Source organism: Aphelocoma coerulescens, chromosome 3, assembly GCF_041296385.1.
Source record: "Aphelocoma coerulescens isolate FSJ_1873_10779 chromosome 3, UR_Acoe_1.0, whole genome shotgun sequence".
Classification (NCBI taxonomy): Eukaryota; Metazoa; Chordata; class Aves; order Passeriformes; family Corvidae; genus Aphelocoma; species Aphelocoma coerulescens.
The window spans coordinates 53,072,659-53,095,979 of record NC_091016.1 but is presented as its reverse complement, the minus strand read 5'-3'; the positions used below and the strand labels follow the sequence as shown (position 1 = coordinate 53,095,979).

Sequence of the window (23,321 nt, the reverse complement as noted above, 5' to 3'; positions counted from 1 at the left end):
CTTTAAGGGAGACCAGTTAAATTTCTCATCTTTCAGAAGCTGCCGCACCTCTTGCTGTAAGGAATGTTCTAGTGTGCCTGCTTCTAGGAATGCTAAAAGGATCCTTTTCTTTGAGAAATGCCACGTGTAGTAGGATTTTATGGCCCCAGCCATGACATGGGTCATGGTCATGGGTTATGGGTGGGAATTCAGTTGCTGCTTGGTTGCCAGAGCAGGGCGAATGTGCAGATTCAGTGCCGGGACAAGGCCCTGTGCTGGTTCCCATGGGAAAGAAAGGGAACAGTTGACTGTGCTGGTGGGTCAGGGGCAAGCTCTGGCCTCCTTTGGCTGGGCCCTTGATCTGGGTGGTCGATGACCCAGGGCTACAAGGGGTGATGGTGCCGCACTGCCTTGCACACGGCTGCATATTTCTGCCAGTGTTTCCTACGCAAACCAGGCAGTGGAGGCTTGTTTCTTTTCCATTGCTAGGCAGTAGTGACTGGAGTCAGTATGTGCCAGTGCTTGGTGCTGAACAGGAAAACATTTTTATTGCTTGGTTTATGAATATCTATAACCTGTATTTTCCTTTTCCTGTGCAGGTGCTGCTACTACATCATCTTCCTCCTCATCACCTTCCTCTAGTTCCATTACGGCTGCAGTTATGTTAACATTAGCAGAACCATCTATGTCAAGTTCATCACAGAATGGAATGTCAGTTGAGTGCAGGTGACAGCAGGACTTGCCAAAGCACTTTGCACTTAATGGCTGCTGAGGGCCACTCTTTTTTTTTTCCTTTTTTTTTTTTTTTATACTGCACAGTGGCACAAAATTCAGACAAGCACTATTTTGTATTTAAAGTTGTTTCTTGACAAGCTAACTTTGCACTTAAGTGCACTTTTATGAAGAAAAAGTACAACAAACTGCTTTTCCTCAAGCAATAATTGTTTCCAACTTGTCTGGGAATTGTAAGTCTAGTGACTTGAAGGCCTTCCACTGTGGCAAATGGAGGCTGTTCACTGCCTGTAGAGACAGGACAATAAGTATATAGTTGTTGGGGTGATCTAAATCAATGTGGTAAGGCTTACTGTATTCCCTGGTATTTTGTTAAAGCTGGAACATTTGATATTTTTCCATTTATTTATGACAAATATTGAAAATATTTTCATTTGTACAAGCTAATTGTTTTTTAACTGCTAAGTCACCTTATAGTGGCTTTAATTGTATACGTCAAGCACATCTATTCAAAACCTGCAGTTAGTAGGATGTCTGACATCAGTCCTGATAACCAAATATGAGGATTCCTTTAAAAAAAAAAAAAAAAAAAAAAGACTGACTAATGTTTACAGGTTTGAATTAGGCTTAAATAGGTTACTCTGGGTTTTAAGAACCCGTTAATTGGAATGAAACTACTGTACTTTGCCATTTTTCTATAAAACAGTATTTTTTTTTAATTTTGATAAAATACATTATGAAAAAGAAAGAAAATGGCTAACAAACTGTATTAAATCTTAATGTATAAAGATTGTATTCAGCCAGTTTAAAGTGTATATTTATTCATAATGGATTATAACAGGTATATTTTTGTGTTTTCTTGTAAATGTTTCTTTTCCCCTTAAAGCAACAAATATTTCATTTGTAATGCTTATTTTATTACGAGCTTCAAGGAGAGGACTTCAAGAGGGAGTAAGGTGTGAGGTTATAATTTCTGGTTGCTGATACCAACACTGCCACAAAAGGGTAGTTGTTTTTAAAATAACTAGCTAGCCGAGTGGTAGATGTTTAATTTTTTAAATGCCTTGTACAAATTCCAAAACCAACTTCAAAATGTTTTCACTTGTATTGATTTTATGTTGAATGGATCCCAAGCTCTCTCCTGTTAATTCTATACCTTTGTAAGACATTTGTATATTGCGGAAGTGTTCATTCAAGCTATTTAATACCTGGCACTGTTAATACACAGTACTTTATTGTACAGATTGTTTTACTGTTTTAATTGTAGTTCTGTGTACTTCTTTTGCCTGGGGAAGTAGGGGCTGGCATGTTTTTCTTTGTTTTCTGGCAATACAACATGTAAGAATTTGAAGCATTTTGTTTGTAGATGCTAGAGTGTCAGAATCCTTTTCATTTGACTTTTCTAAGAAAAGCATTTTCAGTCTTCGTAGTGTGCGCTTAAGGTTATAACTGATTTTATTGAAAATGGTTTCAAAGTATTCAGAATTGTACAGGACTGTAAAAATTTGTTGACAGACATTGAAGGAAAAGCTTATAGAAAAAAGCTATAAAATATATATTAGGTTCTGCAGAAAATGGAGAGTTATGTAATATATTGTACAAATGTAAGCAAAGGCCTCTGAAATAAAATGCCATAGTTTGTGAATCCCTGATTTTGTTTCTAACAGTTTAATTAAGCAACTGTAGTGTGTTGATGAAAATTATGTCAAGCTACAGAATCAGTTTAGCAAATGATCTTTGATGTGCTGTAATGGCCATATAAAGGTAAGCTTGAGCAGGTGCATTTGCCTAATTTTTCTCTTAAGTGTTTAATTCAAATCCATCCTCCTTTTCAGCAGAAGGCGAAAGCGTGGCCCATCATTAAGGCAGAGCCAGTTGAAACAAACTACTGGCTGTAGTTCAGGTGACCAAAATACTGCTATACCTGCAAAGTGACAGATTACTGATGAGACTGACAGTAACAGACCATGATAAATAAGCTTTGGAAACATTGACTGTGTTAAGAATTATGGTGATCTGAGACTGACGGGTGATTTTAATATTTTCAGTGAAGCTACTCAGAGGATATTTTCATCTGTTTAAGTTTAGTGGAATCAGTCATAGTAGTTCAGTTCTGCTTTTAAGTCTCAGTAGGCATAAGGGGTATGGACGTAACTGGGAGCTACATCTGGGCAAGCAAGATTCAAATTCAGCTCTTTACTCACTGCTAGGTTCTTGATCAGCTCTCAGTTTTAGTGCCAGCATTGTTTGCTTTGATGTGACAATTACTGACTCTGTGATCTGGGGAGGAGGGATTTGTTTACCTGTTTAAAACAGGGATCTTTAGTCACCTCTCTGCTCCCAAGTCAAGTTTTTGCATAAATAGGATTTTTGCTTTTCCTTAATACAGAGATTATTTAATTTTCATCATATTTCTGATGCAGTTTAGTGGCTACTCAGACATTTGTCTGAATGTGTTACATTGCACCTCTTCTGTGAAGTGTCTGTAAATGGTGCGCTCCAGATTCATGGAACCACTTGTCTCCCAGTAAGTAACAAAGGAAGATATGTTTGGCAAGCTGATAGCCAGGCAGTTTATCCCATGTTCCAGTGGGTCAAATCTGAGCTGCTTTCCAGGGTACATACTGTACAGAGCTTTACACATGGGTGAGTTCCCTGCCTGGCATGTGCACTCTGCTTGCAGCTGAGGAATTTCACCACTAGCAGTGCCTGCTGGGCTGTGCCCATACTCCTGAACACCTGCTTGGGCCATGATCCGAAAGACGAAGCAAGGCAAACAACCCCTGCTGTGTTGTCTGTACCTTGGCTGAGTGACAGACTTGGGTTGTCTGCCTCACAATTGATTGTGTTGGGAATAGCTGAGATCGGCATATGCCGAGGGAAAACGTGCCTTACTTGAAGGTTCTGCAGTGCTCCCACCTCCCTTTATTTGCAGTCTCCACTGATATCTGTATATACTTATGACTGGGTAGTTGCCATCACACTGTGGAATTTTCCTGTTGACACAGGGATTGAACTTGCTCTCAGGCAGAGTTCCTGGAGGCTGTACACCTCGTGCAGAGTTTCAGTGGCCATGGGTCTCTGAAATGGGCTGGATGATGGTTGAGCCTGTTCTGCCCCTCCTGTGTCACTAGAGCTGCTCTTCTGTGTGAAGGCAGATTGGAAAAGCCACTACAAGTCATGCAGCAGCCATCTGCCCCTTTTAAAGGATTTGTGTATTCTCTTGGGCTGACCCCATCCATGAGGGTCACTACCTTTCCTGGCATGCAGCAGGCAAGGCAGGGGGGATACCTGGTGCATGTGTCAAGACCAAGACTTTTCCTTTATTCAGTAGCTGGGTTACTTGTTTTGCCTTCAGTTGGATGCTGGTGCCAACCCAGCTGCTTACAGTAGCAGCTCAAAAAGTGTATGAAACGTGTAACAAGACAGCCACAGCGCTGCCAGGTTTGCTTCAGCTCCCCTTGGATCTGAGGGTCGAGGGAAATCAGTAAGACAGCATCATCACATGCTCATCACAGAATCAATTACGTTGGAGAAGACCTCTGAGATCTAGTCCAATCTATGGCCAAAACACCATGTCAACTAGACCATGGCACTAAGGGCCACGTCCAGTCTTTCCTTAAACCCCTCCAGACATGGTAACTCCATCACCTCCCTGGAAATCCATTCCAATATCTAATCCTTTCTGTGAAGAAATTCCTCCTCATGCCCAACCTGAACCTCCCCTGGCACACATTAAGACTGTCCGTCTCGTCCTAATGTCGGATGTTTCCAGGGTCCCGCTCCGCGCACGCCCAGCACGGTCCCGCGGTGGCCGGAACGGCTCCCAGCCCGCGGCTGCGGCCGGGCTGCGGGGGGCGGTGAGGAGGGAGCGGGGCGTTCCCGGGAGCAGCGCCCGGCCCCGCGCGTCGGAAGTGACGCGGGCTGGGCCTGTTCCCGCCGCGCTCGGTGCCGCCATGCGGGTCCGCCGGGGCGGCGCGGGGGCGCGGCACCCACCGGCCGAGGAGGAGAAGGAGCAGGAGGAGCAGTACGTGGTGGGGCAGGTGTCGGGCAGCCTCGGGGCGGCCGCGGCTCCCGCTGCGCCCCTCGCTCGCCTCTTCCGCGCCGCCGCCCCGCCGGTGCTGGTGGCCGTGCCGGGGGTGAGTGAGCGGGGGCCGGGGCAGCTCTCCCGGCTGGCGGGGCGGGCGGGGGCTGGGGGCGTGTGAGCCCGGCAGGGCGCCAGCACCGCTTCCCGCAGCGGTGGGCTTCGGGCAGTGGCGCTCCAAATAAGTTGCAGTATGTAAAGTAACAGCGGGGCGTTCCTGGAATTTTGTCCTTCAAGTCAGTTTCTCTTGCCATTTTTAGAAGGGAGATAAGAAAAGGAAGCGTGCAGAAGAAGGGGAGAAAGTGTCAGAAGACCAGAGCTCGTCCGTCATACAAGAACCTCCAGTAAAAGCAAAGAAGGCCAGAAAAAAAGAACGTTCAGAAGCAGAGAAAAAACTGTCAGAGAGGTGAGTAGGTGACACCATTTTATGGTAAAATTAAGCCCCCCAGCATCTACATTACTTGTAATATGAGTTCAGTGAAACAATTAAGTTCTCGTCTACTACTCATCTTCAACTTGGTGTTTAAGATTATTTTTAAGATTGTGCAAACTTCTGTAGTTTTCCCTTGAAGGAGAAAGTAGTGTAGCTTCTTGAAACACTAGGTCCGTGAAGTGCAAATGCCCTGCTAGAGAGTCATCAGGCCCAGCAGTTGGAGATGAAAACACATGTATCTAGTTCTCTCTGGCACAGGGAGATGCTTTCTAGCTGTCCTTGGCTTTATCCAGCAGAGGTGGTTTCGGCAGGAGCAGGGTGCCAGGCACAGTGAGCAGTCTGTATCTGGGCCTCTGCAGTGACACAGAACCTCTCTGTGACCTGTTCTCTTAAATACTTGAAGTAAGGTGCTTCAGAGCAGATTGGAAGCTGATCACACTATAATGCAGTTTGGATAATAAAGTGAACTTTGTTGTAGCACAAGGCTAACACCTCATCCTGTCCCTGGCACTGGGCCCATGGGACCTGCTTGCTGTGTTTATGTCTGTAGCCTTCCAGAGGCTCCTTCAGATCTGCTCCTTGTTCATGCTGTTATGGCAGGTTTGGATAGTGAGAGATTTGTTAGTGCATGGCAGTATTGCAGAGGTTTGTTCTTGTCAGTCTCCTGCATACTGACAAGGATTTAGTCTGTTCTTAGGTCCAACATGCAAAGATGATTTTTTTTCCCTTCAATTTTAAAGGCTATCAAATTATTTGATTTTGACATATTTCTGTGTTATTCCTTGTAAATAGTGAATGCAGTGTCCTGGGGACAGCAAGTAGTTTTTCATGTTACTGAATGGTCAGATACATTTGTTTAATGCAGAATAAACAAAATAATGTTTGAAATTTTAAGTTGAACATAATAATTTCAAAAGTAAGTTAAAATATCTTGGAGGCTTCAGTTCTTTGACCCCCAAACCCCTGGTTTTTTCCCATCATTTGTAACCTGCCTGTTTGTTTCTGGTCAGAGAGAATGCTTTGGAGCAGGCAGATGAGGAGGAGGATCAAAAATTGTTTCCAAACAAAGCGAAGCAAAAGAAAAAGGCTTCTCAAGCCGTCACCAAAAGTGTTAATTCAGCTACGGGTGCTACTGCAAAACAGCAGAAGAGAAAAAGGGTGGCTGATGAAACAGCAGACAGAAGAACGGTGTTTGTTGGAAACTTGCCTGTCACTTGTACTATTCAGGTACGGGGGTGGGTTCTGTCCACTGAAGGAATGAAAGGAGTTACAGCAGTCCTCAGTTTGAGGGGCTGTTTCCAGCTGGGAAGCCATACACACTTGGGATTGGAACTGCTTTTGGGAAAGTAGGAAATAGTGCTTGTTCTCAGAAACCATTAGAGACAATCTCTGGTTTCTTCGAGTTGGGCTTCCTACAGCAGTAGATGCAGTGGCTCTTTTTTGAGTAGAACTGGTCAGTTTCTTGTCAATGAAAAAATGACTGAATAAATGAGAACTGCATTTACAAAGTTACTCTGCTACTAATTTTGTATGCAAACAGTGCTTCAGGTTTTACATAAAACATGTTAAATTTATACTTTCTTCCACAGTAGGAGGCATGACTTCAGTTTTGGCAATCTGTAGAAGAAGCAGCTGCCACAAAAACCACAGAAATAGTTATGAATTACTTGCATTTTCTTAGTAGCCCATTAAGGGACCTCCTATAAGTAAAACCGTGTAAGAACAGTATTTCTTATAAATACTGAAAAATAATTCTCATTAACAGGTTGAAAAATGTACTGAATATTTGTAATATCATCTGTTTAGGTACTGAAATCTCTTTTTAAGAAGTATGGACAAATCCAATCCATTCGCTTCCGGTCTCTGGTATGTTATTTCCTTTAATGTTACATACCAAAATTATTTGTTGGTGTTAAGGGGCAGTAGTATTTGTAAGGCTTGTACCTTCACTAGTTCAGAAGTGGTTTGGGATATGTGGGTTTTTCTATTAGAAGAAGCCTTGGAGATGTTATCCCATGAGCACCACAGATGCCTTTTTCCTTAGCAGCAGCTGATCCAGGATCAGAGCTATAAGCCCTCCGACAGAGGAATGCCTTTGTTATTGCTGTTTTGGCTGAGGCGTTGCTCACCTATTTTTAAATCATAGTAGCTAAGACACATTGATTGTAAATCAGGGTACTCACTAAAATAGTTGACAATAACCCTCTTGGGACTCGAGAAACAAGTCAGACAAAGTCAAGGCAAGCTCTTTAACTCTGAGGGTTTTTTAGACCATCTCTAGGTTCAGCCACTTCCATCATTTGCTCACTGTACTGGCAATGTTGCTTTGGGTGGCACCTGCTTGAATTCTTCCTTGTCTTACAGAAAAACTTTTTGTTCTGAGTTGACACTAGGCCCACCTAACTCAAGCTTTTTTATCTTTAAGATTCCAGCAGAAGATACTGTATCCAAAAAGGTAGCAGCAATCAAGTAGGTTCCCCTTGTGAATTTTGTGTATTTTTCAAGGCCTAAACAATGTTTTACTGTTGGTTGTTATAAGTTTGTCTGTATTAAGTCTTTTTTATGTATTTTGTATTTCTTTGTCTTTTGTCATTGCCTTTGTATTAAGGTATTAAGTTTTCTCGACAAGTAATAAAGAATTATGTGCTATGTGTACTAGCAATTTGTTACCTGAGGTTGCATTTCTTATATTTTAAGAAGGAGGAAGATGCTAAAAGTATTTAATTTCTTTGGATATGTTTATGAGTTGAGGAAGCTTTCTCAGGGGGCATGTATGGGCTGTACCTTGCATGTACAGGGGTAGCTTGACCTGCAGGTGAAATGAAGTTGTTAGTGTGCACAGAACAAGCAGAGGCACAAATGTGTTCAGCAAGAAGTGCTTGTGCACTGCACAGCATCAGCAGGATTTAAGCAGTAACATGTCCCTTTCGTGTTCCAGGCATAAGGTGCACCCAAATGCAAAGTTTGTCAATGCTTATGTTGTCTTTAAGGAAGAATGTGATGCCCAGAAGGCTCTGAAGGAGTAAGTATCAGTTTTGTTCCTCATCCCCTGTTGAAGATGTAGATCAGGTAGATTTATAGCTAAATTTAAACAACCTCCCCTCTGTTGCTTGAATCTGAATAAAATGTTGGTTCAAACTTAAAAGTAACTTTGCTTTTGGAATACTGCTATGCAGTGACATTGTTGATTAAATAATGCTTTTATTTCACTTTTAAAACTTTTTGCTTTTGACCACGAAAGGAACGGAACAGAAATTGCTAGTGGATTTCACATCAGAGTTGACACTGCATCTAAAACCAGTTCGGTAAGTAAGATGTGTGGCCAGAAATCCCCTTTTCTGGTTTGGTTGGGGGAATTTTGTTGTTTTTGTTTGGTTGTTTTGGTTTTTTTTCTGTAACAAATAACTTACTGTCCTGTCTCTCGTTTCCTTTAGCATGACAGTAAACGATCTGTATTCTTGGGAAATCTTTCATATGGTAAGTCTAAAATGGATTGTTATGCATCATTAATTTGCATTTATGGGATAGTTGACATTAGGCTTTTTGTTACCTAATTTATTGGTATTTAGGTATTTAGGGTCACATGTTTAGGCAGATAAATACCTTTTGCTGGAGGTAATTTTTATTTGTTAATTGAAACACCTAAAGGGGCTGTAAGTTTCTGTCAAGTTCTGCACGTTGATTGTAGGTAGCATTGCAAGCACTTTGAATTCTTGTTGTTGCTTCATGTTTTTTAAATAAATACGACTAAGTTGCATAGGCCATGGCTTTCTAAACTGCTCAAGGGTTACCAGTACCTGTTTGTGAACCAATTCCAAGTGATGGACAGTGATGGCTTCTCCTTTTGGTGCATTCTGTGAGCCACAGGCTGAGTGACTCTGTCCAGGCAGGGCTAAAAGTTGGACTTGATAATCTTGTGGGCCTGTTTCAACTCAGAATATTCTATGATTTGCTGTGCTCTGAAATTACTTCAGCAGCTTGGACCTTTCTCAGCACATCTAGGTCCCATTGCTGTAGTTAAACCCATACTGTTGAGTTCAGCCCCTCCCCTCAGCAGAGAGGTGTTTATCTACAGCAGGGGATTGTGTGAAGTATGCCTATACAAAAAAGGAAAATAACCTGTGTTTTTGTGATGGCACATCACACTTGTCCGCCTAGGCGTGGGATGGAGAAAGGCTCACAAATCCAGCCATTATCACAATAATTGCATAGCAGCTGTGGTTGGAAACTGTAAATCCCTTCTCCCCCATTCAGCTGAAATTCATGTCTCAGTCAACCAGCAGTTGAAGAACTGCCAGCTCAAGCTCATTATCATCAGCATTAATTCTTAGAAAGAAATTCTGGCATAAGGAGGAGCTTCTGTATAGCAGGAATCTTAATTTCTACTCCGTTACAACCATAAATGAAATGATTTCAAGAATTTATTTCAGTCTTTGCCTTTGTTCTTCTTTGTGATTTATGTTGTACTCTTCAGAGCTGGAGAATCAGTAACTGTCAAAGTAAATAGGCCTTTATAAAGTCCGCATTGTCAGCTTGCTGGGATTTTTCTGATATTTGTCTACCTATCCGTATTCATGTGATAATATATATTCAAATATATTTGTCTGTGTCCCTGAATTGGTAAATGTGGAATAACTGGATTTGTGCCAGGCTTTTAAAGCCATGTGTCTCCCTGAAGAGGCATCTGTTCCGTTGTGTTGCCTGCAGACATCCGCGATGACGCCGTGCGGGAACACTTCCATGTCTGTGGAGACATCGTGGGAGTGCGAGTTGTGAGAGACAGGAGGACGGGCTTGGGAAAAGGCTTTGGCTACGTCCTCTTTGAGGTATGTGTCAACAGCCTGCTCCAGCACACCGGGAGTTCTTCACAACCTGAATTGGGGCTACCTTTAGAGCATTTTTATTTTCTTTTCAGTAGTTTTTTGGGGTTTGTATGTGTGTATGTATGATGTTACATGGTAGCGTTGTTGTGTATGGTGAAAGCAGCTTGGAAGACTGGTTCTGTGGAAGCAGACACAAAACAAACTATTTCAGGTTTTGTACACGCTTGGGTGAAGGAAGTGAGTTTGAGGTAAAGACTTAAAGGAGGGACAGATGAGTTTGTTTGGTGTAATTCAATGTTCTTCCATTTCTTATATGTCAAAATGTGAGTGGAATTCTCTCCTGCAGCTGGTTTGCTTACTGGTTCTCCACTTTTGATTCAGTACAACTTCTTTTCTCATGGCAGTCTCCCAGCCTCATTTTCCTTAGTTCATTTCCTGCAGCCCAATGCCTTTTTTCCCAGTTTTTCCTTGTCTCTCTGCCTCAGACTTTAGTGTCTCATGTAAGCTGTTTCATAGTCTGTTTGCAAGTGTCTGTGCCTCGGTGTGTGCGCTGTGCGGGGCTGCTGGTGTTCCTGAGCAGGGATGTTGTGTCATTCCCTAAATAGAGTGGTTTGAGTGCTCTTCATTGTAAAATCCTGCTTACCAATTTTAAATACAGGTAACTGTTCATTTGAAAGCAATCAGTTGGAGGTAATGCTGCTTTTAAACTGGTTGTCTGGTTTTGTAGAATACAGATGCTGTACATCTTGCTCTGAAACTCAACAACTCAGTTCTGATGGGAAGAAAGATACGAGTGCAGCGCGTAGTGGACAAGAGGAAGGCACAGAAAAGTCCAGACCAATCTCGTGCTCCCAAGGACAGAGCTGATAAGAAGAAAAAAGAAAAGAGCTATTCTAATGATTCTTTTGTTGGTGAAAAAGCAACCCCATTAAAGAAGAGCATGAAACCGAAAAGACTAAAAACTATTCCTAGGAGTAAAGCTGGGAAAAATAAACAGTCCTTTGATAAAAATCAATTGGATAAAAATGCTAATTAGGGTTATGAAGATGGATATATATGAGAGTTTTGTGTCATAAATTTTGTTTGCTAATATAGCTGTTGTCATTCTTGGTGTTTGCTCTGGGGCATTTGGCTTTTCCCAGAAGGCAGCAGGAAGTGCTGCATGATTTTATTCCTATGTTCCAGGAATCCGCCTCTAGCCAAAGTCTTGCTGTAAAGATTATCTGTGAATTCTTTGTTTTGGAGTTGTGTAGGATTACCCACAATGATTATAGGGAAAAGTGACTCACATGCAGAATGATGAAGTAGAAATCGTTATCTTGATTTGGGTGGGGTTTTTGGTTGTGCAGAGAAGGGCAGTGGAGCTGGTAAAGGGTCTGGAGCCCAAGTCTTATGGGGAGCGGCTGTGGGAGCTGGGGACTTTTAGCCTGGAGAAAAGGAAGCTCGGGGATGGCCTTACCGCTCTCTCCAGCTCCGTGACAGGACGGTGTAGCCAGGTGGGGGTCGGTCGCTTCTCCCAGGCAACAAGTGACAGGATGACAGGACGTAGCCTCAGGCTGTGCCAGGCGAGGTTTAGGTTGGACAGCAGGAGAAATTTATTCACAGAAAGGGTGATTAGACATCGCAACGGGCTGCCCAGGGAGGCGGTGGAGTCACCCTCCCTGGAGGTGTTTAAGGAAAGACAGGACGTGGCACTGAGTGCTATGGTCTAGTTGCCATGGTGGTGTTCGGTCAGAGGCTGGACGCGACGATCCCAGAGCTCTTTCCCTGGGATCCCGGGGTTTCCCGTTGCCCCGGCCCGTCACGGCGCTCCGCGGGCAAACGCCGCAGCGCACGCGCCACCCGCTCGGCCGCGCGCCTCCGCCCGCGCATGCGCCCCGCCCTCCGCGCAGGCACCGCGGGAGGCGCCCTCTGCCGCCGCCGGCTGATGACGTAGGCGGAAGCGAGGAGGGGTCCTTTCCCTGTGCCCGCTCGCTCCAAGGTGCCTGCGGAGCTCGGCGCGGGCCGCGCGGCGGGAGCGGCGCGGGGGCGGCGGCAGCGCCATGATGGTGGGCAGGACCAGCGCCATCGCCGCGGGGCTCTGCGGGGCGCTCTTCATCGGATACTGTATCTACTTCGACCGCAAGAGGCGGAGCGACCCCAATTTCAAGAACCGGCTTCGGGAGCGTGAGTGTCCCGGGACGCCCCCTCCCCTTTCCTCCCGTCCCGTCCCTTCCCGCCGCCGCGCGCTTCCCTCAGAGATCCCCCCGTTTCTCTCTCCCTCCCTCACCCGCCCGGCCGGGGCGCGGGAAGGCAGCACGTGGTGTCGCCGCAGCGCCGGGCCCGGCCGGGACCCCCCCGCGCCCTCTGCCCCGGGCCCCGGCGGCCGCTGCGGCTTTGTGGCCTCTCGCCGTCCCTTCGCCGAAACCAGGGGCCGGGTCACAGAGTCACAAAACCATCACAATTGGAAGATACCTTCGAGTCCCGCCCAATCATCCGCCCAGCACTACCACTGCAACCCCTGCAGCACTAACCAGCATCGTCCAGCGCCAGATACGCCTCTTGAACACCCCCAGGGATGGTGACTCCTCCACCTCCCTGGGCAGCCTATTCCAATACCTGGCCACCCTAACAGTGAAAAAGATTTTTTCTAATGTCTAATCTGAATGTCCCTTGTCTCAGCTTAAGGCCATTTTTTCTCTGGTCCTCTTCACTGCAGGCACGGTAGAAGAGACCGATCCCCACCTCACTACAACCTCCTTTCAGGTGGTTCTAGACAGGGTCATCCCATCGGAAAGCATTTGCTGTAGGTGTTGGGTAACCTGTGGTTTTCATCAGTGCTTGGCTCAAATTTGCCTCCCCCCTGCCTTTTTTGGTTTTTTTTTTCAATCTTGGTGTCCTACAGGGTCAGCAGTGCTATTATAGCCACTACATTTACGTGGTGACACTTTTTTTTTTTTTTTTTTTTTTTTTTTTTTTTTTTTTTTTTTTTTTTGCTTTTGGAAGACGAGCAGGTAAAGCAGTGTGATTTCTTAGAGTGCAGTTGTTGCTGTGAGGAGGCTGGGGTCGGTGGCAGCTCTCAGATATTTCATCAGCTGCATTCTAAACCCTCCTGGCAGCCCTGCCATTGGCTTCCAGGATAAGAATGAATGCCAGAGAAAACTGTTGATTAATCCAAGATGTAGAGCTCTTCTCCCATGGCTCTTCATTATTTCACATCTTCAACATTTATTTAAACGTTTTAATAATCAGGGACGGTTTTCAATGCAATTGTAGGCACGAGTACTGAAGGAGCACAAATGAATTGTGAGAAATAAGGTGATACTTTTTATACTGAGTTATTTCTGTCAGGGTAATATGTATATTGTTCCTTTGGTAACTAATCTGAAGATAAGAAGTTATCATTAAGGTAAATTTTCCTGGCAAGTAAACATGATGTGATCAGCAGTTTCATGGATGGAAAAATCAATAACTAGATGGGTTGAAAATGAGTATTTACCTGATAACATTAAAATGTAGTGTAAAAGCTTTGGTTCTGCCTTCATGGATTGAATTTGAGTGGCCAGTGCTGTGGCTTAGTGGCACATTAATTCCGCTTTCCAAAAGCTCCTCCACAGCAAGTTACAGCTGTCAAATATTTTGCCTTCAGGCCCTCGCTCCTGTGTGTAGGATTTTGGGTGCATACGTCTTGTGCATCTTCCAAGTCCTTTTTTTTACCTGCAGTGCAAGTCATTATTTGGGAAATTTTAGCACAGTTAACTGGTATGTGCTTGTCTTGCAGAAGCAAACTTGATTTTGGCAACATAATCAGCCATAGGTTTTTTTTTTAATGATGCCAGATATGTAGTAGGAGGAACACCGAATTACGTAAGGTTTTTGCAGAAGCACCAAAAATTATTTTTGCATTCCAGGTTTCCATAATCTGAGCCTCTGTCCAGTCATGTTCTGAATAAACCTAGAGTTGCTCTGATTAAGATTTGGCATCATCTTTGAAGAGGAAAATGAATCCATTTAGATTTGATAGGAGGGGGCAGTTGCCATTTGAGGGACTTCACTGTAGGACTTACGGTTCTTGCATGTGATGTGCTGGTCTGCATTTAAGGCTTTAATTAATTTGGGTTTTTTTTTGGTTTTTTTTTTTTTTTTTTTGGTAGTGTAACAGATAATTTTGTATTGACGCTTCAGCAGTGGTGCCAGGGATCTGGGTATTACACCATTTTTACTGTTGGGTAGACAGGAAGGCATGGGTTGTAAAATACTTGACCAGGAAAGGTTCAGTGCAGCAGCCAGCTGCAGTTCTTTGTGTAAAGATGCTCCATGTGTTGTGCAGTAGTTGGGGTACAGGATGGAAAGCTTGTGGAAACCACCATCACAGCACATCTTTTCCATTAACCTTCTTAGGATAAGATCCTTTTTCAGCCTCTGTGCTGCAGTGTCACCAGAATATAGGAAGGACAGGAGATCTGACATGTCAGTGGATTGCCTGTTGAATTTGGTCAAGCACGTGCTGACAAAATGAAGAACCAGTTGGTGTTTTTGCCCTTCCAGTTCCACTGCACGTTTCTGTGTGCTGTGTTAGGGCCAAAGTTTGCATTGCAAAGGCCTGTCATAAAAATGAGGTGGCCAGATTTAGGTTTCTGGGAAAAAATCTGATTTCCTGGAAATTTCTGGAAGGCTTATAGAACTACTGGGCATTGATTTTCCAGATGTTCTAATCTTATTTAGCAGGTTTTGTGGGTGAGTTTTTAGCTGCTGAGCTTCCCCAGCTGTATTTTATGATTAAAATACGTCAGGTATTTGCCTTCTTGAATGAATAAAATAGAAGTGTTCTGCTTTAAAGTTTAGACACAGATGTCTTTGTTCAGAGACAGCCAGAATTTCTGACCACGCTGAATTTTGCTCAAGAGCATCTTCTGCCTGGACCAGCTGAGTGAGAGGAGGGCAGTAGGCAGACTTCACTGATGGGAACTGAAAATGCAAATGGCTTTTTGGTCCTTCTGCTCCTTCGTGGGACTGGTTGGGAAGCTACGGGGGCTACTCAGGGGCTTTTGTAACCCATGCCAGCAGGACAGGTCATCCATTGGTTCTCTTTTGAAACTTGTGCCCTGTACAAGAGCTGTGCCTGGAGGACCTGCAGTGAGAGCTGCAGTTTAGCTTTCTGTTTTGGATGCATGCACTGCATTTCTGTGGTAATAAAGACTCATCCTATGAAAGATTGCCTTTCTCTTTTCAAAATGTGATTATTTCTTTAGAAAAGAGGGAAGTGTTTCCCTTTTGTGGAGGTCCCTGAGGGAAAACAAACTTGGGGGCTTTTTAGGTGCGGGGTGGGTTTGTTTGTTTTTTGAGGTTTTTTTTACCCTTCAAAGCCATTGCTTTTTGCTTGTCATGTTACAAATGTAACTTTTGGCTGTTATTGTAAAGATACTTTGAAACTAGTATTTCTTCCCAAGAAGAAGAACTCGTAAGTATCCTTTAGAGAGTTGGGTTTTGTAATTGTTTTCGCTAGTGAACTTTTAAAGAGTCCGTAAAAAAGTATTAAGAAGAAAAAGAAAAGTTTTATAGTAGTCAGACTGGAAAGATTTGGTAGATAATTTTTCAGTTTTAAAATCTTGGTGATTCTTCATATTCCTTCACAATTTTCAGCTTAAAGTACATGATTTCAAATCTGTGTGATCAGTGGTCAAAAGCTTTCACTAGTTCCAGTTACCAGCATGTCTTTTGTTTTGTTCTTTATTTCAGAATGCTTAACCTGGTGAGTGATACCTTTTATTATATTTTAGAAGGTGTCATAGTCATGCCAGGAAAACTCAATTTTCTCCTGAAAATGATGTACAAATGCTAAGCTGTTATTCTTTATATTTCTCTTTTGTGTTTTTGCTGAATGCGCTACAGTTGCAATGTGGCTTGTTTTAATAGTAAAACATTTCAAATACTAAATTAAAAAAACTTTAATCTTCAGGATTTTATCTATTATCAAAACTTGTTTGCATAGTAGTGCAGTTTAAAGTTTTGTGCAAATCAATGCTTCTGAAAAGTTGGAGTGAGCTAACTGAAGGACTGACTTTCAAGAGAAATTCTTTAATACCGAACCCACTAAAATGATAAAATTATAGTATATTACAGTTCTATCCAGCACATTTTTCTATATATAGTGTAAAATAACATACACAGGTCAATAAGTTGTGGAAATCTAGCTGCTAAGTGTTATTAAAGTTTTGTATTAAGGTAAAAGGGTGTTCCATCTAGTTAGAATGGGAACTCCCTTGGTATAAAGAACACAATCTTGTCAGGAAATGCCACATGTTAGGTTATCAGTATACTAGGGAATAGTATTCCTGAATGTCTTCATCATGTGGACAACTGAAAGTTTTTAATTACCATGTAAAAGTGCTAGTCACATTTGGAAGTATTTCCAGCTTGTAAAATTGTATCAAAAGAAAAATCAGGGCTGGGTGACAGTTTTTCTTTGTCAATGTAAGAGTTTTCTGAGCAGGCACTGAGGACAGAGAGTGAAAGGACAGTTTAACCATAGGCTGTATTCAAAGGTTTTATTGGTGTAACTATTTCAGTTGATGAACTGAAGACTTGATAAAATGATTATTCTAAGGAAATTGCCAGTGTTAGTATAATTATTCTTTCTTGTATGAAGAGCTGCTACTATAAAAATATCTTTATCCCTGCCTACCTGCATTAAAAGCAACTTTAATTTTAATTACACTAGTTTTGCTGGAGTGGTACAGCTTCATGTAGCAGACCAACTTTTTGCCTTTAGGTTAGGTAGTTAAATCTGTAAATGTTTGTTCCATCTGTAAATGTTTGCTTTCCTCAGGTTTCAGAAATGTATGCTTTAGTACTGCTCTTGCTGGGGGATGATGAGATACTGCCACTTATTAACTAGTTCCCATGTCTTTGCTATAAAGCAGCTGAGAAAGTGCACTGTGTGGGTATCTGCTCTGGCCTGCCAAAGTTCCCCTTCCTTGATGGTGCACCATACAGTTCAAAACTAGATAGACTTGACTTGTAGACAATTCTTCTGTGGCTTATTGTTAGAAATCATGTAGATAATTCCTCTGTTACTCTAATTCTCTTTGTGTCTGTGTGCCTGCAGTGCACGAGGTGTGCTGTGCTGCTGGTGTGCTGCCCTGCACAGCTGGTGTTTGCTGTAGCCATCAGGAGAAGAATTGCCATTTTGAGTTGGTGCTACTGCCAGCCCTCATTAGACCTCTAAATGATGCTCTGTTGCACTGAGTGGGTTGCAGTCTTGTGCTCAATTTTCAATGTTTGGAGTACATTATCAGTTTCTTCTTTTGAAAAGAACTTTGATTTTTTTCATGGTTTTAGACTATAATCTGAAGGGCTTTTTAATTGCAAATTGAAAATAAAAGATGTTTTTATTCTTACAGGAAGGAAGAAACAGAAGCTTGCCAAAGAGAGAGCAGGGCTTTCCAAGGTAATACTGTGTTCAGTAATGTAGTGCCATTTTGAAAGATGTTTCATTTGTATTATTTGTAAGATTTACTTAAGGATTTGTTTTGATTCCAGGATTACAAATATGCAGTCTTTAGGTTTTTTTAATGCTCACAGATAACTGTATGGTTGTTCCTTTTTTGTGTCAGATAGAGGAGTTATATTAGTACAGCATTCACTGTGTGATTCGATGGTGTTTTCCTTTTTGTAATATGAACAAGGACTTTTCAGACTTAAAATCATTGATAGGGCACACTTATAAGTGAACTTAATACGTTGTTTTGCCATAAGTATTTGATTTCCCTTTCGTTATCACCAATGAATCCAGAAAGAAAATATGAGATCTCTCTTCAAAAAATTGCAATAAATGTAGTTGTTATAAACATAATACACCTTAGACTTTATATTTGCTCCTAAATCATGTACTTAATAAACTGAGCAGAGGTATTTCAGGCTCTGTCTCTACAGATTTGTGATGCAGTGTTATGAGACCTGAGTCTGATTTTCAAAAACATTCTGTGTACATTTAACTTAGTGGTGACACTTTTTTTTTTTGCCAGTGTCAGTGTAACAATAGGGTTGTGTGCATGTTTAATTTCAGTTGAGAATGTTTTCTGCCAACTTCTTATTAGCTGGTGTTTAAGGGCTGTTTTAACTTTTACTGTGTGTGTTATAGTTGCCTGATCTAAAAGATGCTGAAGCAGTTCAGAAGTTTTTCCTTGAGGAGATTCAACTTGGAGAGGAATTACTAGCTCAAGGTAATGGCATTTTTTTTTTCCCAAAGAGTAAGTTGTAAAATAAGTTTTCTCTACCTTTGCTAGAAGATTATTTTTATACATTAAAAAATTTTGGGGACTCAAATTCATCTAAGAAAATCTGCGTATTTCTTTGGGTGAACCTTGTGTGTTCAGGAGGTCCATCAAGGGAGGAGAAGAGCTAAGTAGATTGATTCACCATAATTTAATCCAGTCTTGGTGGATGTCTTACGTAAATGTGTTACAGTGTGGAAGATGGTTGATTTCAAAACATTATAATTTGTCATACAGGTGAATATGAAAAAGGTGTTGATCACTTGACCAATGCCATTGCTGTGTGTGGGCAGCCACAGCAGCTACTACAAGTTCTACAGCAGACTCTTCCACCACCAGTGTTTCAAATGCTTCTAACTAAGCTCCCTACAATAAGCCAGGTATGTGAAACATTCCCTGATGGTTTGGAAATAACTCAAATACTTACTTTAACCACTACATCAGTCTTGAGTATTGGGTTTTGTAAGCTGTTGGTTTTTTAATATGTTCAGTTAGATTAAAAGTAGCTCTTTTTTCACCTGAGATGTTAAAAAGTGAGTATGAAAATCATCATGTAGCATTAATAGCAACCAGGATAAATCAGAAATACAAAACTTCTCTTGTGTGTAGGGTATGCTAAGCTCTTGAAGTAGAGGCATCTGACCACAGCTCTGATAATAGAAGTGGATCCACTGTTTCCCAAATACAAGTTGGGGGGATTGGAAAAGCAGTAACTTTATTGCACTGGGTCTTGAGGTTTTTTTTTTAATTTACACGTCTATGAGTGTGTGTAAGCGCTATGAAAGTTCATCAAAAGGAATCTGTTGCTTTTGCTACCCCGTTGTTTCTGGGGACAGCTATAGACACAAGATGTTAACTAGCACCAGAACCCATGACAATTTTGGAAGCTTGGGAGTTTCCCTGATGATAAAAGTGTTAGTAGCTCTATGTATAAAATGCTCTCCTGTTTTAGTCTGAGTACTGAGCAGGTAATGTTGTTAATATGCTGGCAGGTGAGTCTGTTGTAAAATAAATAATATGTTTTATGTTCTTGGAAGTAGAAGGGAACTCCCTAACAGTGTTAGCTGACATAAAGCAGAGAGTCAGTGCTGGGTATCAGCTGGCTCTTCTTACAGCTCAGGCCTGGTTACATTTCAGGTTAAGTCCATATAGTCAGTGGTAACACTGGAAAGTGTCAGGTACACGAGATGGAAGAGTCAGGGAAATGATTGAACAAAAATGTTTTGTAAGAGAACAGTGCCAAAAACCACACAGAGGTCATAACCTGAGGTTGACAGGATATTGTTTATCTGATGTTGGCTTTGTTAGGTATTGCACTGTATGTAATTTCTGTGGAACTGACTTCAAAAACTTAAGTCATATAGATTGCCATTTTAACTTTAATCAGTTTGTTCAGTAATTACACTGCTTAATGTTCAGTGTAAAATTACATTGCTTGATAATCAGTTGCCTACTGTCAATTTTATGTAATTGTGAATGAGTTTTTCTCCTTCTTACAGAGAATTGTAAGTGCACAATGCTTGGCTGAAGATGATGTTGAATGAGGTCACACCACAACGGGGGGAAAAAAAGTTTTCTTACCCCAGAAGATGAGCATCAGTAGGGGGATAAAGGGGCAAACAGTAGTTAATGGACTGTGTACCACATCGGGTTCTACCAGAGTTAAAATTAACTTTGTGTAGGTGGGATTTGCAGGATTTTATTTATTATCCCAGTGAAAAGTGTATTTTGATAAGAATTCATTTTATAAATACACTGTGTTGAGTTATCAAAGTATCACTAACTTCATTATTATTAAAATACGCAGTTGTAATGTTGTACATATACAGACATAAAACTACGACCTATTGAAAACCCAGTGCTCATTTTTGAAGAAACGAAGTTATGGCAATAAAGATTTATCTGCACTTGTGTGTCCCTATAGTGCTACTTTAAAATCCAGAATATTTGGGTGTCAGAGCAAATGATCTAAAAATGACAACATTAAAATTTATTTTTAATGTTATGGCTGGTCTTCCAATGCTTTTAATTAAGTTTAAAACCTTGTGTAATTTCCTGAGAAAATAAATATATGATCATTTAAACAGTAACAGATCACCTTAGAAAGAGATGCAAATCACAATGGTGATAGATAGCTGGCTGCAGAAAGAATGACAAATCCATTTCTGTCAGGAACAAAAACATGTTAAGTGATCAAGTCAAAATTACTGGCAAACTTGAAACTCTATTAATACAGGTGTCTGAAACAAAGCTGTTTGGAATAGAACCTGGGCAGATTTTAAGAGCACAAAGGTTGGGGTTTTTTGGAAAGCTTGAAACTTTGCAAGATAGACAATTGACATTTCAGTCTGTAGTCTTCAAGACCATAGGAAATGGTTATTAACAGTCTTTTTAAGGCATTTGCCTTAAGAAAAAAATTGCACTGGTAAGGTAAGACAATTTATTCCTGGGCTAAATAGCAAAAGCTAATGGAATTAGATGTTGTAAAATTTCAGTATGGTGTGGTAAATTTTCCTTTGCCAAGGAAAAGGAAACAAATAATATACAGCAGGCTCAAGTGAGTAGGAGAAGTGTACTTATGAAAGCAAGTTTTTCAAAGGATCTTCTAAATGTCAAAACAGATTGGCTTCTGCTGTTCTCTGGGTGTGTACTATCAGCACTCAGGTGGCAGAAGAAACAATTAAAAATGTAGCTTTATCTTTTTGGCACAGCGACTGATTTTTAACTTGAGAATGCTTCGAGGTGTGTTTTTCAGACCAGCTGACAGTTTATACTAATGATGCTGCTAGATTAATAGTGAGGTACTAGGTGGCATAATCTAGTAGAAGTGAGGTACTTTGAGAGCACTCTAGCCAGCTCTGTCTCATTTCAGCCTTGTGTAAGTTTCTTCAAAGGCAGATTCTCCTCAGTGGTTCAGGAATTGCCTTACACAGGATTTTTGAGAGGTTAAATGGATAGTCGATGGTGACCTAGCAGTCAATACCTGAGTTTGGGAGTAGAAGTGGATGTTACTGAGTCAGTCTGCTGAGATGGTTTGTAATGGAATAGGTACTTTCCCCTTAAGCCCTTGAAAACATTATTTCCAAAGATTTGAGGTGCTGTTGAAACTTTCTGTAATGTAATAAATACTGAAGTTTGTGGCTGGTATCAACAAACATATCTTAAACAGCTGGTTGTAGTTTAATCTTTGTGCTTAAATTGTTCAGGTAGCATAAGGTAAAAAGTAAAATGTAGTAGCCATATTCTTCAGGGGACAATGGCCAGGGTGCTCTTTTAATTTATTTTACAGGGACAAAGTTATTTTGCACTTAGAATAAAAATACTGTGAAATTACAGAAGGTTCTGGTTTTAATGAGGCTTTTTGAAGGAGTTTTTCTTTTCCCTTCTAACGCTTGAAAATAAAAAGTAGGAATTCTTAGGTTATGTTGACAGAACTGTTAGCATATTTACCTTCTGTCTTGCTGGTCACTTCAGTGTATCTTTTTAGTTCAGCTTTTAACATTGTCTTAAGGTGAATCAAACTTCCATCCTGCCTTGAGAAACAAACCCAAACAGCCTAAGACAAAAGCAGCACCCTTGTGTCAAACCTAAGCAATTTTCTACACTCTTTGGTAGAATGATGACAATTTGAATTCACATTTTAGCTTACAGCAAAGCTTTCCTGAACTGTGTTTCAGCAAACCTGGGTGTCAATTCTTATTTTGATGGAAGGCTTGGTGACAGTCTGATTATATCTATAAATGGTATTTGCTGTAATAAGCATCACAGACACACACATATTGCTCTAACCTTTTTTGTTTTCTTGAGCCTGCAAAGTTAGATGCAAACAAAATTTAAGGCAACATAGGTTTAAATGTAGCCTTAAATGCAAATTTATTCTCATATCTGATAACCTAGAAGTACCTGGTTAGTATGCTACAGGAAGCTCTGATACCTGTTTTGAGTGCCTTGGGCTAATAAGTTGGAATGCTGAATCCTTTTAATGACACTTGAATTTTTTTCTTTTCCCTAAATCTCTCAGTGAAGCTAATACTGTACACTTGTGAAGACTTGGAAGATACTGTCTAGAATGCAAATTTGCTGTTGCTCCAAGAGTGGCATGCTGACAGTGGTGTAGCTAAGCATGCATGGTCCACAGATGTTTCAGACATGAGCAAAGTGCAGGTCATCAGAAACATGGTGGTAATGATGGACGTTTCTGCATCAGCAGTAGTAATGCCATTGCATTAGCTGTGCATAGTGCTGTACATTTCTTTTCACCTGTGCAAATGAAAAAAGTATGGAAGTAAGCCATTCCAGCTGTGGATTTGCTGCTGTGGAGCTCACAGCTGCTGGAGAGTAAGATCTGTAATCTTATTTTACTGCAGGTTAAACTGCTAATCTTTCTCCCAGAAAGCACCATCTTCCCTTCTGTGCTTCTCCAAGAGCAAGGCACTTGTTTTCAGCACTAAAAGGATTTCTTACAAAGAAAATGAGAGGTCTGTTAGTTTTATGTTGGGAAGTCTTCTATTACCGGTTATAAGCTTCTCAGGCAGCTTTTATAGAAAAAAACCCCCACCCAGCTAGTTTCATTATCATCCAGGACTACCTTTGATGTCTCACCATTAAGTTTTCTAGATAATGGAATCAAATCCAAAACCAGAGTGATCAGGCACACACTGAATCATCTGGCACTAATTTCCTTCCCCTGGGGGCTGACATTATTGTTGCCCTTAACTTGAGAAATGGAGAAGTCCCAGCCCTGCTGTGTAGGAGGCCAGCCAGCCATCATCAAAGTAGAGCTCCAGCTATTTATGCACTGAGAAGAATCTTTCTAAAGTTTCATTTGTCCATCTGTTGATGGTGTGTCCCTTAGGCTGAACAGTGGCCCTACATGACTCTTGTGTTACAGTTAACATGAGTAAAACATCAAGGAAATCTTTGAAGTGGTCACCAAGTGCTTTTAGCAATTGTTTCAAAGGCACATTGTGCTGCACATCCATGCTTCTGTGTTTTTAAACATATGGATATGAAAA

The 23,321-nt window shown here is 41.5% G+C and overlaps 3 protein-coding genes and 1 non-coding gene across 8 annotated transcripts in view; all 4 read left to right on the top strand.

Annotated features, from left to right (window-relative positions):
- The window catches only part of ARID4B (AT-rich interaction domain 4B), an 89,253-nt gene extending 86,890 nt beyond the window's left edge, over positions 1-2,363 (top strand). For all 5 annotated transcript variants that reach the window (XM_069010297.1, XM_069010298.1, XM_069010295.1 and 2 more), the window contains one exon: positions 579-2,363. In XM_069010297.1, the coding sequence (XP_068866398.1) occupies positions 579-709 (131 nt within the window). In that variant the 3' untranslated portion in view covers positions 710-2,363. The remainder of the gene's footprint in view (positions 1-578) is intronic.
- Positions 2,364-4,622: 2,259 nt separating this feature from the next.
- On the top strand, positions 4,623-11,145 carry RBM34 (RNA binding motif protein 34). Its single transcript, XM_069010293.1, has 10 exons — positions 4,623-4,850; positions 5,056-5,201; positions 6,239-6,455; positions 7,035-7,094; positions 7,654-7,697; positions 8,167-8,250; positions 8,470-8,533; positions 8,663-8,705; positions 9,936-10,054; positions 10,779-11,145. Exons 1-10 carry the CDS (start codon positions 4,668-4,670, stop codon positions 11,085-11,087), a joined length of 1,269 nt encoding a protein of 422 aa, XP_068866394.1. The 5' UTR covers positions 4,623-4,667; the 3' UTR covers positions 11,088-11,145.
- An 849-nt stretch (positions 11,146-11,994) lies between these two features.
- Positions 11,995-20,213, top strand: TOMM20 (translocase of outer mitochondrial membrane 20). The gene is made up of 5 exons (XM_069010292.1): positions 11,995-12,217; positions 17,434-17,480; positions 18,174-18,255; positions 18,544-18,686; positions 19,806-20,213. The coding sequence occupies exons 1-5, from the start codon at positions 12,094-12,096 to the stop codon at positions 19,848-19,850; spliced, it is 441 nt and encodes a 146-aa protein (XP_068866393.1). The 5' UTR covers positions 11,995-12,093; the 3' UTR covers positions 19,851-20,213.
- LOC138108869 (small nucleolar RNA SNORA14) lies at positions 13,126-13,260 on the top strand. The gene has a single exon (XR_011150090.1). It is a non-coding gene; the product is annotated as a small nucleolar RNA SNORA14 (small nucleolar RNA).
- Positions 20,214-23,321: the final 3,108 nt, after the last annotated feature.